This window comes from Rhinolophus hipposideros (genome assembly GCF_964194185.1).
Source record: "Rhinolophus hipposideros genome assembly, chromosome: 26".
Classification (NCBI taxonomy): domain Eukaryota; kingdom Metazoa; phylum Chordata; class Mammalia; order Chiroptera; family Rhinolophidae; genus Rhinolophus; species Rhinolophus hipposideros.
Window position 1 is genome coordinate 24,044,254 of NC_138072.1, and position 15,283 is coordinate 24,059,536.

The following is a 15,283-nucleotide window of genomic DNA, read 5'->3' on the forward strand; positions in this document are numbered from 1 at the left end:
TCCGGGACGGCGGGGAGCGCGGGCCCACTACCCGAGGACCCAGCCTCAGCCCCCGTTCCTCCTCGGCCGCCTCTGCTGCCGCCGCGGTCCCCGAGCCCGCGGGCGCTGTCGCACCATGGTGGCGCGCTGGGCCTGCGGCCGGCCTGCAGCTCGCTCGGCCTGGCCGCCGCCCGCGCCGCTCCCTCCGGGCCCGGCCCGCCCCACCAGGACCCGCCCACCGCGCCGGGGCCGCCACGCCTCCTCTGGGGCCCCGCCACCCCGCGCCTGGGGCTGCGGCTGCGGCTGCGGCTCGGCCGCGCTGCGCCCACGTGGCCCGGGAGGCGGAGCCAGCCGGGGGCAGCAACAGGTTTTCCCCCAAGCTTAAGTGAAGCCAAGGATGAGGCTCCCGGAGTTCACGCTTCTCTAGAAGGTGGTGGCGGTGGGTGAAGACCGTCGGGTGCCGCAGGATGCGACGCGAGGGAGGGGTCATGCTCGCGACTGTCGCCGCGCTCCCCAGAACGGGCTGCGCGGCAAATCTGAGCGCGGCGCCAAACCGGCTCACGGGGCTGCCACCTTTCGACTCCACCGCGCAGCCCAGGAGTGACTAGATAGGGAAGGTGACGGCTCACCGCGCCGTGAGCCGCGCGTCTGTGGAGCCCTGAAGCTCCTCCTGCTGGACAGATAAGCCCCGCGTTGGTCTTGACTGTTTCCGCCAATGGGACAGGACTGCCTGTCCCCTGGAACCCACAGGTTGGGTGTAGGAGGCATTGGCCACGACTGGGTGCTAGAGGCTTAGCCCTACATGTTCCCGGAAAAGGGGAATAGCGCAAGAGAGTCTGTGCGCAGGGACTCCGGTTCTCGCTGGCATGCTGACTTTTTATTTACCTGGTATTTACTGGGCCCAGTTCACAGCGGGTTTCCCTTCTCTGCCTCAATCTCCCTCTATCCTACCCCTTATACAGTTTCCGCCACAATCACACACAGACACGTGGATCTCCTCTATATGATGAGACACATGGATCTCCTCTCTATATGATGGAGGTGTTGGAAGAACCCCGCGAGGTGTGAATCCATCTAATTTCACTAATATTTATTGAGCACTGTGTGTATACAGACACCATGCTAAGGATGGGGGGTTACAAAGCCCCTGCGCTAGAGAAAGAGAAGAGAGAATAAAGTTCTGTGGCAGAAGAATCAGCCACATGTCCTGGGCTCAAGTGAAGGAGCCACTCATTCTGCCTGCTCTCGCCCCGGGGAGCTTTGTGGCACATTCCAGGCACTGAGCAAAGGCAGGCGAGTACCAATAAATCGTGGCCCAGGAAACTGCGAGAGGTAGAAAGCTTCCTGTGGCAGGAGATGAGGCTAGAAGAAAGAAGAGAGCCCAGCTCTAAAAATTCTAAAGAAATGAGAGTGTCCTGTGGAAGCCAGAGTTTCCTGAAGTGTGGGTCCTTTACTATCTGCTAACGGAGAGACTCTTTTGGTTTTATGGCGATAAGATATATAACAATGACTCACATCATGAAAAAATGTATTGCCTTTTCAGTTTCTTTCAGTTCTTTAAATTATACCATTTATTGGCTGTGTGACCTTGAGCAAGTTACTTTACTTCTCTGTGGCTCCGTTTCCTCACTGTCAAGTGGGAATAATAATAAATAGTAGGAAGCTCATAGGGTGGTTGTGAAGACTAAACGAGCTAATAGATGTAAAGGCTTGGGAAGATGCTTAGCACGCATTAAGGTTTTAATAAAAATCAGCTCTTCCAGGCGGATATCAGAGAATCAGTAGTTCAGACAGGAGGGCAGGAACGGAGGAAATTCACTTTTGGAAGTAATTCCCTAAGCCTCTATTACACACTACGGAGGACTCTTCTGGGCCATGTAGACAGCAGGGCGACCCGGCGTTTTCCTTTGAGTTAGGAGGCCGGTGCACAGCTGGGTGACGGTTCCATTCACCCTGGCAGACTCTTTGTGCCCTTCCAGGACTGTCGGTGGCCAGCCAGGATGCAGCCTCTCCAGTTCCAGAGGGATCAGGCTGCAGAGCCTTCTAACTTAGCTAAGCTTGAGACCTCGCTTGACTCACACATCTGGTACTAAGTTGTCCACACACCTCCACTCATCCTGTAGACCCTCCTTGAGCCTCGAGCAATGTGATCCCCTGGGACCTTTTCCCCATTTGGGACCTCTGAGTAGGCAACTCTCCTGGAAGGGAGTCTGCCTAAGCATGATTATCCCAAAATTAATCATTTGTTACTTTTGCGTCTTTTTTTAACCCCCCACATCTTACACTTGGGGAAGTAGCGTGGGTGTCCTGCACTGCTCTGAGGTGCGTACTGTAACCACGCCCACTCTGCCCAGCCCAGCACGTTTCCCAGGAAGACAGTAACGCAAAAATAACAGACTGCTAAGACAGAACTTTGGTGATAAATAGATTGATGAAAATAAAAACCAAGGCAAAAAAATGTAAAAGATCAGACAGAGGACAACAGGTTAGTGTTAGGGAAAACAGAGGGAATAGCTGTATGGAATTGCTCTCCTTAAAAAACAGGGTGGGATTTGTCCATGTTGGCTCTGGAAAGAGAACCAGCCCCTAAGAATCACCTCTCTTTGGGAATCTTCCTCTAGTGAATTACCACTGCCCCTATTATCTTAGCTCAGCAGTTCTCCAAGTGTGGTCTGTGGGCCCCAGGAGATCCCTGAGACTTTCTGGGGTTCACTAGGTCAAAACTATTTCATAATTATACTAAAGTGTAATTTGCTTTTTTTTTTTGACTCTGTTGACATTTGCGCTGATGGTGCAAAAGCAGTGGTTAGTACAGCAAGTCAAGGCAATGGCATCAGATTGTACCAGTAGTTATTATTCAATGTCACACACTTGCAGTGAAAGAAAAAAAAAAGACAGGTTCATTCTGAAATGTCCTTGACAGAGCAGTAAAAATTATTAATTTAATTAAATCTTGACTCTTGACTACAGTTCTTTAATATTTTATGTGACTAAATGGGAAATACATATAAAAAATTCTGCTGCATGCCCTAGTATGATGGCTGTTTTATGAAAAAGCACTTCACACTGATTTTTTTTTTTTAGCTGTATGCCAATTTAGTCACTTTTTTTCACGAAACACCATTTTTACTTGAAAGAATGACTGATAGACACATTTGGATATTTGGAAGATATTTCCTTGAAAGTGAACAAAGTGAGACTATTATATCATGGAAAAGCATGAAATTTGTTGTCAATGATGAATTTGAGCTTCAAAGCAAAAATCAGGATTTTGGAAAACTTGTAGCTACTTTTATAATCTCAACAACTTCCCAAACACTTCAAGACTTCTGATAGGATTGGTAGTGATACTAACAAATGTGATTTCTTGATTGTTTAGTGAACTAGGCCAACAATTGGAAGATCTGTAAGTTCTGTGAACCGATATTTTCCAAAGATCAGTATATTTTGATATCACAAAATTATGAATGGATAAAAGACCATTCAAAGTGGATTATGAAATGTTCATTTATAATGATTTCAGATTCTGCTTTGCAACTAGTCTTTAAAAGACCACCACTTGTCGAGTTTTGGAATAGTATCAAAGAATATCCACAATTACCTAAAGAGGCTATCAAAAATACTTCAGCCTTAGAAAACATCAGTGGTGTCCAGAGTTAGGGAGGTGGGAAGAGAGACTGGAAGGTGGCTACAGTTACAAAAGGGTAGCACAAGAGACGTGTGTGATGAGCTGACCTGTACCTTGACCGGGGTGCTGGTCACACAGACGTGCACGTGTGATAAAATCGCACAAAACTGAACACACACACACACACAACTGCATGTAAAACTGGTGAAGGTGAAATCAGTTTACTGAATTCTATCAATGTTGATTTCTTGGGTGTAATATTGTACTGTACTACCATTGGACAAAATCACGTGAGGGCTGCACAGGCTCTCTTTGTCTTATTTCTTACAACGGCACATAAATCTACAATTTATAGATGATGTAATACAGAATTGTACACTTGAAATTATGTAATTTCATTAACAATTGTCACCCCAATAAAAAAAAAGTATTTTTTTTCACTTTTTATTCGTTTTTACTTCCATTTATTATATTTTACTGTACCAAAGTTCATTTTGTCTGCCAGCCAAAATTAAAAATTTTTCACAGGGTGGTCAAAATGAAACGTTGGAATAGTAATTTCCAAGGCTCTTGGGCATATCACACCGCAATACATAATGCCATTTGAACAAACCAAATATACATGTATGCGACCTGTATTGTCACCAGTATTCTTGTTATTTTTCACCATGAACCATGCTATTATGAAACCAGTAATAGAGAGAGTCTGTAACAGAGATAGGACAGAATATGCAGAAAGAAGGGGGGCGTGTCCAACATCATTTTTTTTTTTTGAATGTCAGGCAGTAATCTAGTATTTGGGATATAAAAGTGAACAAAACAAAGTTGTCTATCATCATGAAGCTTATACTTTAGCAGCAGTCGATGAGAAATAAAATATATAAGTAAATTACACGGTATATTAGAATTTGATAGCTTCTGTATAAGAATAAGGAGAGCTGGACAGGAATGGGTCAGGAATGGGGTGAAGGTGGGCTGTTCACCTGGGTGGACAGGGTGGCTTCGTTGACAAGGTGAGATATGAGCAGAACCTTGAAGGAGATAAAGGAATTGGACAAGCAATTATCTGGAGGAAGAATAAGTGAATATATGCCATAAGGGAGTTCACAATCTACTTTGACTTTCACCTTCTCAGGAAGGCCCAATTCAATACTCCAATATTCTAGTTGAGTGACTCTGAATGAAGGCAGTGTGAGTACAAAGTAGCATGAAGTATTAGGTTGGTGCAAAAGTAATTGTGGTTTTTGCATTTTTAACCTTTTAAACCGCAATCACTTTTGCACCAGCCTAATACTTTTTGAATGTGTTGAGATTGTAAATTAGCCTTTTTCTCTTGAATCTGGTTCTCTGGCTTCCTTTTCTTGAGCTTAAAGATGTAGGGGTAAGTAAATAATAATAACGATAATGTAGCTAACGATAAAGTAGCTAACGTTTACTGGCATGTATTGTAAATATTGATGCTTTTAATTCAGTCTATGTGTTGGCTTACTGTTTATTCTCAAAGGTTCACCTGGCTTCTAGCTTTAGACAGAGTAATCGTGAGTTTCAGTATTTCTGTAACTTTAATCAGAGGGCAAGACTAGAGCTTTGCCTGTCCATGCTTAGACAATGAGCTACTTCATTGAAGAAGACAACAATGTAAAAATCCGAGTGGTTTCAGAAAGCCAAGGTCTGTTTTAAACCCTTGGAGATATGCCTTCTGAGGTAAAGCTACAAAGCTCCTGACCTTGGACCTGAGATAGGAAGATTGCTGTTGCCTTCTGAGTTGCCATTTTTGTACATTTTGTCCTATCAAAATTAGTTTTATATTATTTATAATTTACTGGACTCTTTTCAATTGTAATGACTAATGCCTCGTGACCTGCTAGAAATGTTAAACAGGGGACAAAGACGATAAAAAAAAAAGAAAACGAGCAAGTGTTTACTTTTGAGTAAGTGCCAGCAGCCGGCTAGTTACACTGTGAAACATACAGTGAATCATTCTTGGCTAGAACATCTAACTAACTCTTGGACTCATGGGTCACAGGTGCCTTTTACTCTGAACAAATTTACTCTATAATGCTGTTTTATCTTACTCACTCCATGAAAATGATGGTTTCTTGCATATCAGATCTACGGACACACAACACAAGTCAAACTTACACCACTGTTCTTTCTTGTGACTTTAAGCTTTTATTTCAAATTTACAATATTTTTTTAATCTATATATAAAATTAGAAGAATATTGACATGCCCCTTAAGAAAATGATGACTACCATGAGAATCAATGAGATAATAAAATTAAACAGCTCTTTTGAAATTCTTAGAAGAAAAACACTATATAATTCCAAGCATTTTTTTTTCCTAATTATGCTTCAAATATAGACCAATTCAGCACTGATCTCAGGTTTCTTTCATAAAGTGACCCTTTTTTCTTAGTCTTTTTAAATCTTTGCTGAATTTCCTTCCAAACTCTTAAATTAACCCAGCTGACTTTTCCTTCTTTTATACACAAATGTGGAACATACCGAGTGTAAGTATTCTGCTTTACTCCATTCCTGTTTCAGCCATTCCTCCTGCCTCAATGTTAGTTTAATCTCTGTAGGAATTTCCAGGGCCCAGAGCCTGAGTCATGGTCGATTTTATGGGTGCTATTGTTACCTTATAGGGTTGTTTTTATCCAGAGGAGCTGATGAATGTCAAGTACTTTGAAAACTGTAATGTGCCCTATAAATGTAGCCTTGTTTCCTGTAGGCTACTGAATCACAGGATTATATGAAGTCTCCTACTCTTTCCTTAAGTCACTTGATAAAGTTGAGGGATCAGGGAGTGGAAGCTTCCCGTAAGGATCTCTTTCATGGGTTTTTCTTATCTGATAATGCTCTTGGACAAACTGGTTTCTGTAATAACAGTAAGAACACCCTCAAAAAAAAAAAAACCCTTAGTCTGACTCTCTAAGATTTGAAATTAAATAGTTTGAATAATGAAATAATATTGACAAATTACAGTATTATTCATCAGGTAGCGGCGTCTGAGCCCCCGTTTCCACTTATACTGGATATTGACTCCTTAATACTAACTTTGGAATTGGGAACCTTATTTTTCCTACTTAGATGGATCCTAAGTCTGCTTTTTAAAGTGAAATCAATATTCTTTCAGCAGCTTCTTATTGTCTTGATAAGTTGCCTCCATCTCTTAATGTTTTCTATGTTTACAATCCATCTAGAGGGAAACTAGAAAATCTATGTGTGTGTTCTAATTATTTTATACACACATTTAAAAAAATAAAATTCATAGTTTTTAAAAGTTATGTATAGAGAGGGTAATTTGAAAAGTCAAATGTCCTTCTTACTCTCCCTCCATCCCCCAGCCATCCATTTTCTGGCCTCACAGTATAATTTGTATCTCTCTAGAAATAGATTCATACACATATACATTTATTTATACCTTACTCTTTTCACTTAGTGCACCTTGAGGATCATTTTATAGCAGAACATTTAAAGCAGCTTTATTCTCTTTAATTGTTAGGTTGTACCCACTGTATGCTGTATTGTAACTAGGATTTGCAGTTCAACCGGTGGCTTTCGTAAATTTCCAGGATTTTGAAGTGATTGATTTTAGTTGCTTCACCTGTATTTTCATTATTTTTGTAGAAGAATGAGTTTACCAAAGTCCTTACTCTGTGATGACAGATGTCAATTACCCTAGGATCTGTCTTAATGTTAATTAATTAATTAATTTATTTTGGTTATGGGGCAAGGCATTTACTGTTTAGGTGAAGTCCTCCTTTATTACTGAAAAGTTCTTTAATTACAGTTTAGAATCCACTCTGGGTTCCATTATGTCTATTCTGTTCTTCAGGGACATTAATTTGCATAGACGTTGAAGAAAAAACAATTTTAAAAAGTAAGTAATAATAGTCACCCACAAAACACACACACAATACACACTGTCCTTCACAAGACATGAACAAAATAATCAGGTGAAAAGTAGAACTGTCATTTGGGGGCAAGCTTTCTGGAGTACTGAATTCACCCTTTGTTAAAGTTTTTTCTTGCTGGTAATACCAGCTACTCTACTGCAATTTACTGTATTTGAAGTGGTGTTCTGGGGCCACCTAGTGGTACAAACGAGTAAAGACCACTCTGCTTTTTCTTTTCCATTTTTTCCCCTTACTCCTCCTCCTCCTCCTCATAATAATAATAATAATAATAAAATAATAATAACAAAAAAACAATAATAATTGGTATTTTCTACTTCATACTTGACTGTTTGAGTCATAATAGGAGGTTAAAAGAACCCCAAAATGTTATTTATGTTATATGTTCACTCTCAGGCAGAGATAAGCATATTTGAGAAAATCTCAAATTATCTTGGAGTAAAGGGTGAGTTTTATACATATTAGGAGTTTCCCCTAAACACAGTCTTGTTGTCCTCAATTTCCATACTTCTCAGTGCCTATTGACTGAGGATTAGCCTGCCTTTTCTCCGCTTCTCCAAAGCCTTTCTGCTATGCTCTCTGAAATTCCCACGTCATCATGAAGAACTTTGGCTTTACCTCCAGCGCGTATACAACAGAATGACCCCTACCACATGCCCATATCCACTGTGCTGCTGCCCCACTGTGTCCTCCAATCCTGACATTGTCTGTCGATTGCACAATTCCACCTCCTTTAGGAAGACAACTTACACTTCTGACCCTTTAAGAGAAAGATTTCAGGATTTATGACTTTCAAGCTGATATAGGGAAAGTTTGAATAATAAAATATAATCTATCCCCCAAAATCGAAGAAAAAGAATAGAAGAAGCAGAACTAATTGCAAATCATTTATAAGATGATATTATTAAATCCAAATATATTAATAATTACATTAAATGTAAGCAGACCACGTATCTCAAATATAAGGCAAAGATTATCAGACTAAGGAAAGCTTAAAATTTAACTATATGCTGCTTATAAGAGATAAACCTAGAACATAGGGATACAGAAAAGTTCAAAGTAAAGTGATACAGAAGTTATGCCCATACAAACACTAATGAAAGAAAGCTGGTATAACTAAATTGATAATAGACAAGATTGAATTTAAAGCACAAAATTTATTGGAGGGACTCTGCATGGTTATAAAATATTAATTTATTTAGCAAGATATAAAAAACTTTAATTGGATATGCCCATAAAGTGTATGTATATGTAACATTTATATATATATATATATATATATATATATATATATATATATATATAATCTCCAAAAGAATGTATACACATTTTAAGAAAGGAAAACTGTATTAAAATTGTAATACTCAATATATACAAATAACAAAAGATGAATGCAAGTCACACTTGACTTCTGCAATTACAAGAGGTGCTCAGAGTGGTTCCCATCAGTGTAATTTTAATACAGTTTTTTTCCTTTCTTAAAATGTGTATACATTTCTTTGGCACCCTTTGTATGTGTGTGTATGTGTATATATATACATATATATATTGTGCTTGACACTATGTACATACATATATATATGTTTGGTTTTTTTAAAATAATCTTTGCTTTCTCATGTCATTCCAGACGACCTCCTCTCACTGTTCCTCAGTCCTAGGAGTCTTGCTTCTGCTTTTACTAATCTCTGGGTTATTCATCATCCCTTATTTACTTTCTCAGCTTTTCCATTTCCCGTGTAAAATTATCTTTGCCTCAAAGCCAGAGTTGTTCCTTTCTTATGGCTGGACCTTAATCGACATAGGGAGAGAAGTTGGAGATGCGACACCACCAGGAAACCACTGTGACGATTCAGTGAGAAGTCCTGAGGACTTGACGCGAAGCGCTGGTGGTCAGATCAGCAAAGCATCCGGTTAATAACCAGTAGGAGATCAAGTTGATAGGCCTGATCATTGCCTGGATATGGAGGTAGGAGAGGAGGATGAGAGAGAGCAGGAAGCAGGGATAGCTCTTGGGTTCTGAACGATTGGGTGGACTGTAGTTTTATTAACGGAGATCCAAAATATAGAAGGTATAATACAATGGGAAAGTAACAATAAGACCATGCTGAGGGCTTGGAGGTGGGGGCCCCCAAGTGGATAGAAACCTGAAGTTCAGAAAACAAGTTGGGGCTGGATATAGAGATTTCAGAGTCACCAATGTGTGCGTAATCAGTAGAGCCAGGACAATAGAGTAAGACCGTCCCAGAAAACGCAGAATAGTGGAGGAGAAACATGCTTAATTTCCCCCATATTAAAGGCCAATTAGCCAACAGGAACACGTCGTTGGCCCTGTACCTGCCTTTAGATTACACCTGCCTTCATGGCCGCTAAGGACTACCTTACTTGGCTGCCTCTACTTCTTCATATATGCTCACTCTTCCTAAAAAATGCGTGTAGGGGTCTGCCCACTTTAGCATCTTCAGCCCCTGACGCTGCTGTGACGTACGTCACTCCTAACGATGACTCCATCATTGTATTTGGTCTCTTCTGTGGCACTTGACACTATTAGTCATTTCCTTCTGGAATGGCTCCTTCTCCATTTGGTTAGTTGATGATAACAGGTTCCCCTTGGTCTCCTACTCTCTTCCTCTTTTTCTCCTGCCTGTGCCTTTAATCCTTTTAATCTGTAGTCCTTATGTATCCTTACTCCACACTTTTCCAGGACATTGTCATTCCCGTTCATGGAACTCTATGCTGATTTCTCCCAAGTCCATATCTCTGTTTTAGACATCTGTCTGAACTAAGGTCCAGAACCACACTCTCCCTGCCATGCCTCCCAAGTCCCCAGGCAACTCAAATTCAGTGTAGTCATTTTTTTATGTTAAATTGCCTATATTCCGTAATTTGATTAATTTTACAACATAGCCACAAACCGGAAAGTTACCTAATTCTTTTACCTCTACATTAAATTGGTTTCCAAGTCCTAAGTGGCATTTGATCCCTCAACATCATGTCCATTCCTGGTGGTTTGGGTATCCAACGTTCCGCCTGCACTACTGGTGACGCCACATCCATGTCTAACACCTTTTAGTGCCTGTCCATTGCCTTAGTTAAGGTGAAAAACTTCATATGACCTGCAAAACTGATCTCTGCTTATTGCTCTTGTTAAGTTGCCTACTGTTCCACCTCCTCCCTTCCCAGACCTACCTTCTAGGCACATTAGACTGTGCTGACATTTTCCCCAAATTGCCACGTTTCTCTTTGCTCACATTTATCTGCCTAGAGAACTAGTATTTAGCCTTAAGTGCCAGCTCTCTGGGTCTCATTGACACTACCCCTTCTTCACAGACCTGACCCTGTCTCCTCTTCAGTGCCCCAACTCTTATATATCATAAATCTGTATGTGTTGGTTCACAACCCCAGGAGTTCCCTGAGTGAAATTTGGAACCACTCCCCAAACACAGAGGGCAAAGAGGGACCTGACAAGAGGCAGACCACTCCAGATCGGTAGGTGGCAGGATTAATAAACAGGGGAACTTACATATGAGGCTTATGATGGGCGCAGCAAGACCTACAGATCTCTGCACCCACCTGCCAGAATTTTCATAGAAGACTTATTGGGGTTCAGCCATGTATAGAATCCAGATGGTCTCGATAACACATTGCTCTCTCCAAGCTGCACCCTTGAAGTCTCTGCTGGTGCATGAATGGTGAGCTAAACATACATTCCAAGCATGGGACGGGGACATAAGGAGCCTCTGGTCGCTTGCCCCACGTTCAGCTGTTGGGATAACGCGAGGTCACATTCTCTCGGTGAACTCCAACAGCATATACTCCTATGTATACAATCCTATATAGCACAGAGCACGCTGTTTTGCAAATCTTTATTTTTTGCCTGTCTCCCTTTGTAGTTTGTGAACTTCTTCACGGTAGGGACTATATTTGATTTATATTTGTTTTCTCAGTTTTTAGAAAAATGCCTGGTACACAGAAAGTGCTCAATAAACATTGGGTGACTCAGGTACGAGTGAATAAGGGCACTCTCTCGGTGCAGGGATGGACCAATTACATGGGCATTGCTTGTGGGCCTGTACACGACCCCACATAGCGTGGGGCTTCACTGTGGAGTTGACTGATTCATTCATTCATTAAACATTTATAGAGCACCTGGTAGGTTTCAAGCATTGAGGCCGTATGAAAGCAAGTATCCTCTGTGTCTTTAAGAAAATTATTCTTCCAATACAGAAAGCAGCACTGTTACATTTTGGTTAGCCATTCCTGCAGATGGATGCAGAGCAGATTGAAGAGCGGCTCAGGTTGGAGGCATACATACCAGTCTGAGACTTGACTGTGACCTAGTGGGCTTTCATGTCCCAGACCTGCTCCTTGGGATGGACGCCCCTTATTTCACTTCAGCGTAGGAAGGCTGGCATGCCTTCATTGGGTCTGAGCAAGGCAGCCGTGAGCAGATGCTGCTGCAGATCAGCGCGTGGCCAGGGCACGTACAGGGGCCTGTGTTGGAGAAGAGATGTGTTTGGGGCGGATGAGGCAAGCATGATGCAGGAAGGGCAGCTTTGGGGTCACAGAGCCTTCTAGTCCTTGTTCTTCCGCAAAGGCCCTAATGCACACAGGGCTTCCTCTGCTCGTTTCTAAGGAAGACAAGTTCCCTTTTATCTCCCTCTTTTCCAAACCTGTTCTCTTCAGGAATCTGAAACTCATTTACTTTATCAATTACTAATAACGAGGGCTTCCTTTCCTCTTTCTAAAGATCATGAGTTCCTCTTTGTCTCTTCCCTGTCCAAAACTACTTTCAGAAAGAGAATCTGAAATTTATCTACTGTACACTATAAAGGACTAGGAAAGCTTGAGGATGATTAGTTCAGTGATAGCTTCCTCCCTAAGCAATATATGAGAGATTTACAGTAATGTTTAAGTAGCTGATTGATGTCAGGGACTATAGTCTAGGAAATATACAGAAGACAAGCGGCTCAACTGAGGCTCCTGAAATTACTCCAGGAAGGTCGTTGTCTTCTTCATCTGCCAAATTGGACAACAGGGAGGAGGAGGAGGAGAAAAGCTCAGGGAGGGAAAAAGGTCAGTGCCCAAGGTGCAGGTAGAGCTTAGATTAACGGAACGTCCGGGGTGAGTGGTTAATTAGGGAGAGAGAAGCTGGGCAGGCAGCGCTCAGTGGGAGAAACTAGTGAGTGACCTGGGACGGGATCTGAGTTCCACAAATGTTTTGGTGCCGGTGAAGAAGGCAAAGGGGCATGTCCAGGTTTGTCTCTTGGGACTGCGAGCATCTTTCACGCCCCCGAATAGGAGGAGGGCGCGACAAGGAGGAGGGAGCGGGCAGAGGCCGAAGAGGAGGGGCTGGAGGGACTCCCGAAGCCTTCTCGCCTCGCACCGCAGGCCGGTGGCGGGACGGGGGCGGCGCTGGGCGGAGCCTCGAGCATCCTCTGAGCGGCCGCCGCGGAGCATCATGGGAAAATCCTTCCTCCCGCGGACATGGCGTCTACCTGCCCGGCGGCAGTAGCCGGCTCCGGCGCCGCGGTTCGCGGGTCTGGGCAGACGAGCGGCTCGCGCTTCAGTCGCGGGGCGGAAGGCGGTGGAGGGGGCGGCGGCAGCGCGGCCCGGGGGCCCGGCTGTTAAGGCTGAGGGCGCCCGGGGCCCCGCCGCAGCAGGCATGGTGTCGCAGGTGCTGCAGCTGCTCCGGCAGGGCGTGTGGGCCGCGCTCACCGGGGGCTGGTACCACGACCCCGAGCAGAGCAAGTTCACCAACAGCTGCCACCTGTACCTGTGGCTGTTCCTGCTGCTGCTGCCCCTGGCGCTGCACCTGGTGAGTGGGGAGGCCCAGCCCCGAGAAACGCGGGGCGCAGGGAAGACGCCCGCCCCTGAGCGTCCGCCTCCTGATGGAAAGGGCTGGCAGTGAGTCTTGAAAGGTGGGGTGGGGAAGGTTTCAGGAATTTGAGACAGAGAAAGTCCAGGGACAGGGGAGCGAGGGACTCAATAGCAGGAAAAGGTGTCGAAAGGCCTTTGGGGGCCCTGGGACTCATTAAGAAGTGAAGCTGGCAGTTAGCATGAGTCAGACTCCTTGTCCCTGGGGAATGTTGCACCTCTTTTGTAGGTGGACAATCCTAGGCCTCTTGGCTGTGTAGCTTGGGGTAATGTTTGGTATAAGATACTGTGCATGAGAGCGGTAAGGCCAAATGAAATGCTCAAAGCAGACCTGTTTCAGCTGTTAATCTTTCCCCCACCTCCTCCCTTCCTGTTTTGCTTTGAGAAGGCAGGTTCAATTACCAGTTACTCAACCTGGCATTTCCATGCCGCTCTGTAGAGAAAGATATAATCAAGGGTAAATCTAATGCAGTTTGTGCAAGCAAAATATTAGAGCACCAGGTGGGGCTTGATACTTTCGCAGGGTTACCATAATGGAATACCTGCTGAATAACTGCGTAGAGGTCCTTGTCAGGTAAATTAAACATGCCTAATTGAAACAACGGTTAACCTTAATCTGCAAAGCTGTACAGATGAGATGCTCCATGTCTGGTTAAACTTTATGTGCGAAGAATCTCATTTTGATACGTTTATTGAGAGACTTTATTCCAAAAACATGATGTGATCATGTTCTCACAGCAAAACTCTTCGATGACTTTGCATGACTGAGGGATTCTGAGTTGGAAGTTGTCCATGATTTGGCTCCTGTTTACTCTGCTGCTGGCAGTTTTTCCAGAGGGTGGGAAATCTGGCTCTGAAGTCAGGTTCCTAGGTTAAATTCTGGGTCAACTTCTTACCAGTTCTGTGACCTTGGGGAAGTTACTCTGATTTTTCAATTTCCTACCTGTAAAATGAAACAAATAATACTACGAGATGTATGTACAGTGTTGTTTTGGGGCTTACATGAGATACTGTACGTAAACCCATCTGTCTGTCTGGCTTGATCTGGGTTTGGACTCAGTCTGGTTTCAATTTCTGTTTTGTTACTTATCAGCTGCCTGACCTGATATGTGACCTATCCAAACCTTAGTTTTCTAATCTTTAAAATAGATATGATAATGAGCATTTCACAGGAAAAATAAAATTTCATATGAAAAACACTTAATACAGAGACTGATCATGGAGGCCTGTTAATAAACATAAGTTTCTTCTTTTGTGACTTTGTCCATCCTTTTTCCTTAGTCTTTAGGTCCCCATGTTTTCTCTTTGCCTGGAAGGGTAGCATAGCAGTACTGAGGAACACAAGGCTGGGTTCCAGGGTGGTTATTCTGTGAGCTTGAGCTTCCACGTTTGTAAAACAGGGCAAATGGTACCTCCCAGTAGTGCTAATATGAGGATTGAATGAATTAATGAAAGTACTTCTCACAGTATTTGTTTTTCTTTTCTTTTCCTTTCCCATCATTCACTTGCCAAAATCTTGCCATCCTTCAAAGCCCCGTGGAGTGGCCATCTCTGTGTAGGCCACCCTAATTCCATTTAGCTAGAATTAACTTCTCTTCCCTCTTTCCCTTATACTATTCTGGATTTACTGTCAGTACTACAGCACATTATGGATTTGTCCTTGTACTTAGTTTTGGAACATGTGTTTTACCTCTATTTATAGATTATGAGCTTTTTGAGGAATATGGATTTTGATTTTGTTGATTCATCTTGGCTTTCCTTGTTGTACCTAGCAGAGTGCCCTGCCTTTGGCTGACACTTATGTATAATAAACTGGTGGAAGTAAAATCAACCTGCACCTCTTTCTGTTCCAATGAGCATTATACCATCTACATCATTGTATT

General features: G+C 43.0%; 1 protein-coding gene across 2 annotated transcripts in view; it reads left to right on the forward strand.

Moving 5' to 3' along the window:
• The first annotated feature begins 13,001 nt into the window (after positions 1-13,001).
• The window catches only part of PCNX2 (pecanex 2), a 223,058-nt gene continuing 220,776 nt past the window's right edge, over positions 13,002-15,283 (forward strand). For both annotated transcript variants that reach the window (XM_081038977.1, XM_081038978.1), the window contains exon 1: positions 13,002-13,341. In XM_081038977.1, the coding sequence (XP_080895103.1) occupies positions 13,189-13,341 (153 nt within the window). In that variant the 5' untranslated portion in view covers positions 13,002-13,188. The remainder of the gene's footprint in view (positions 13,342-15,283) is intronic.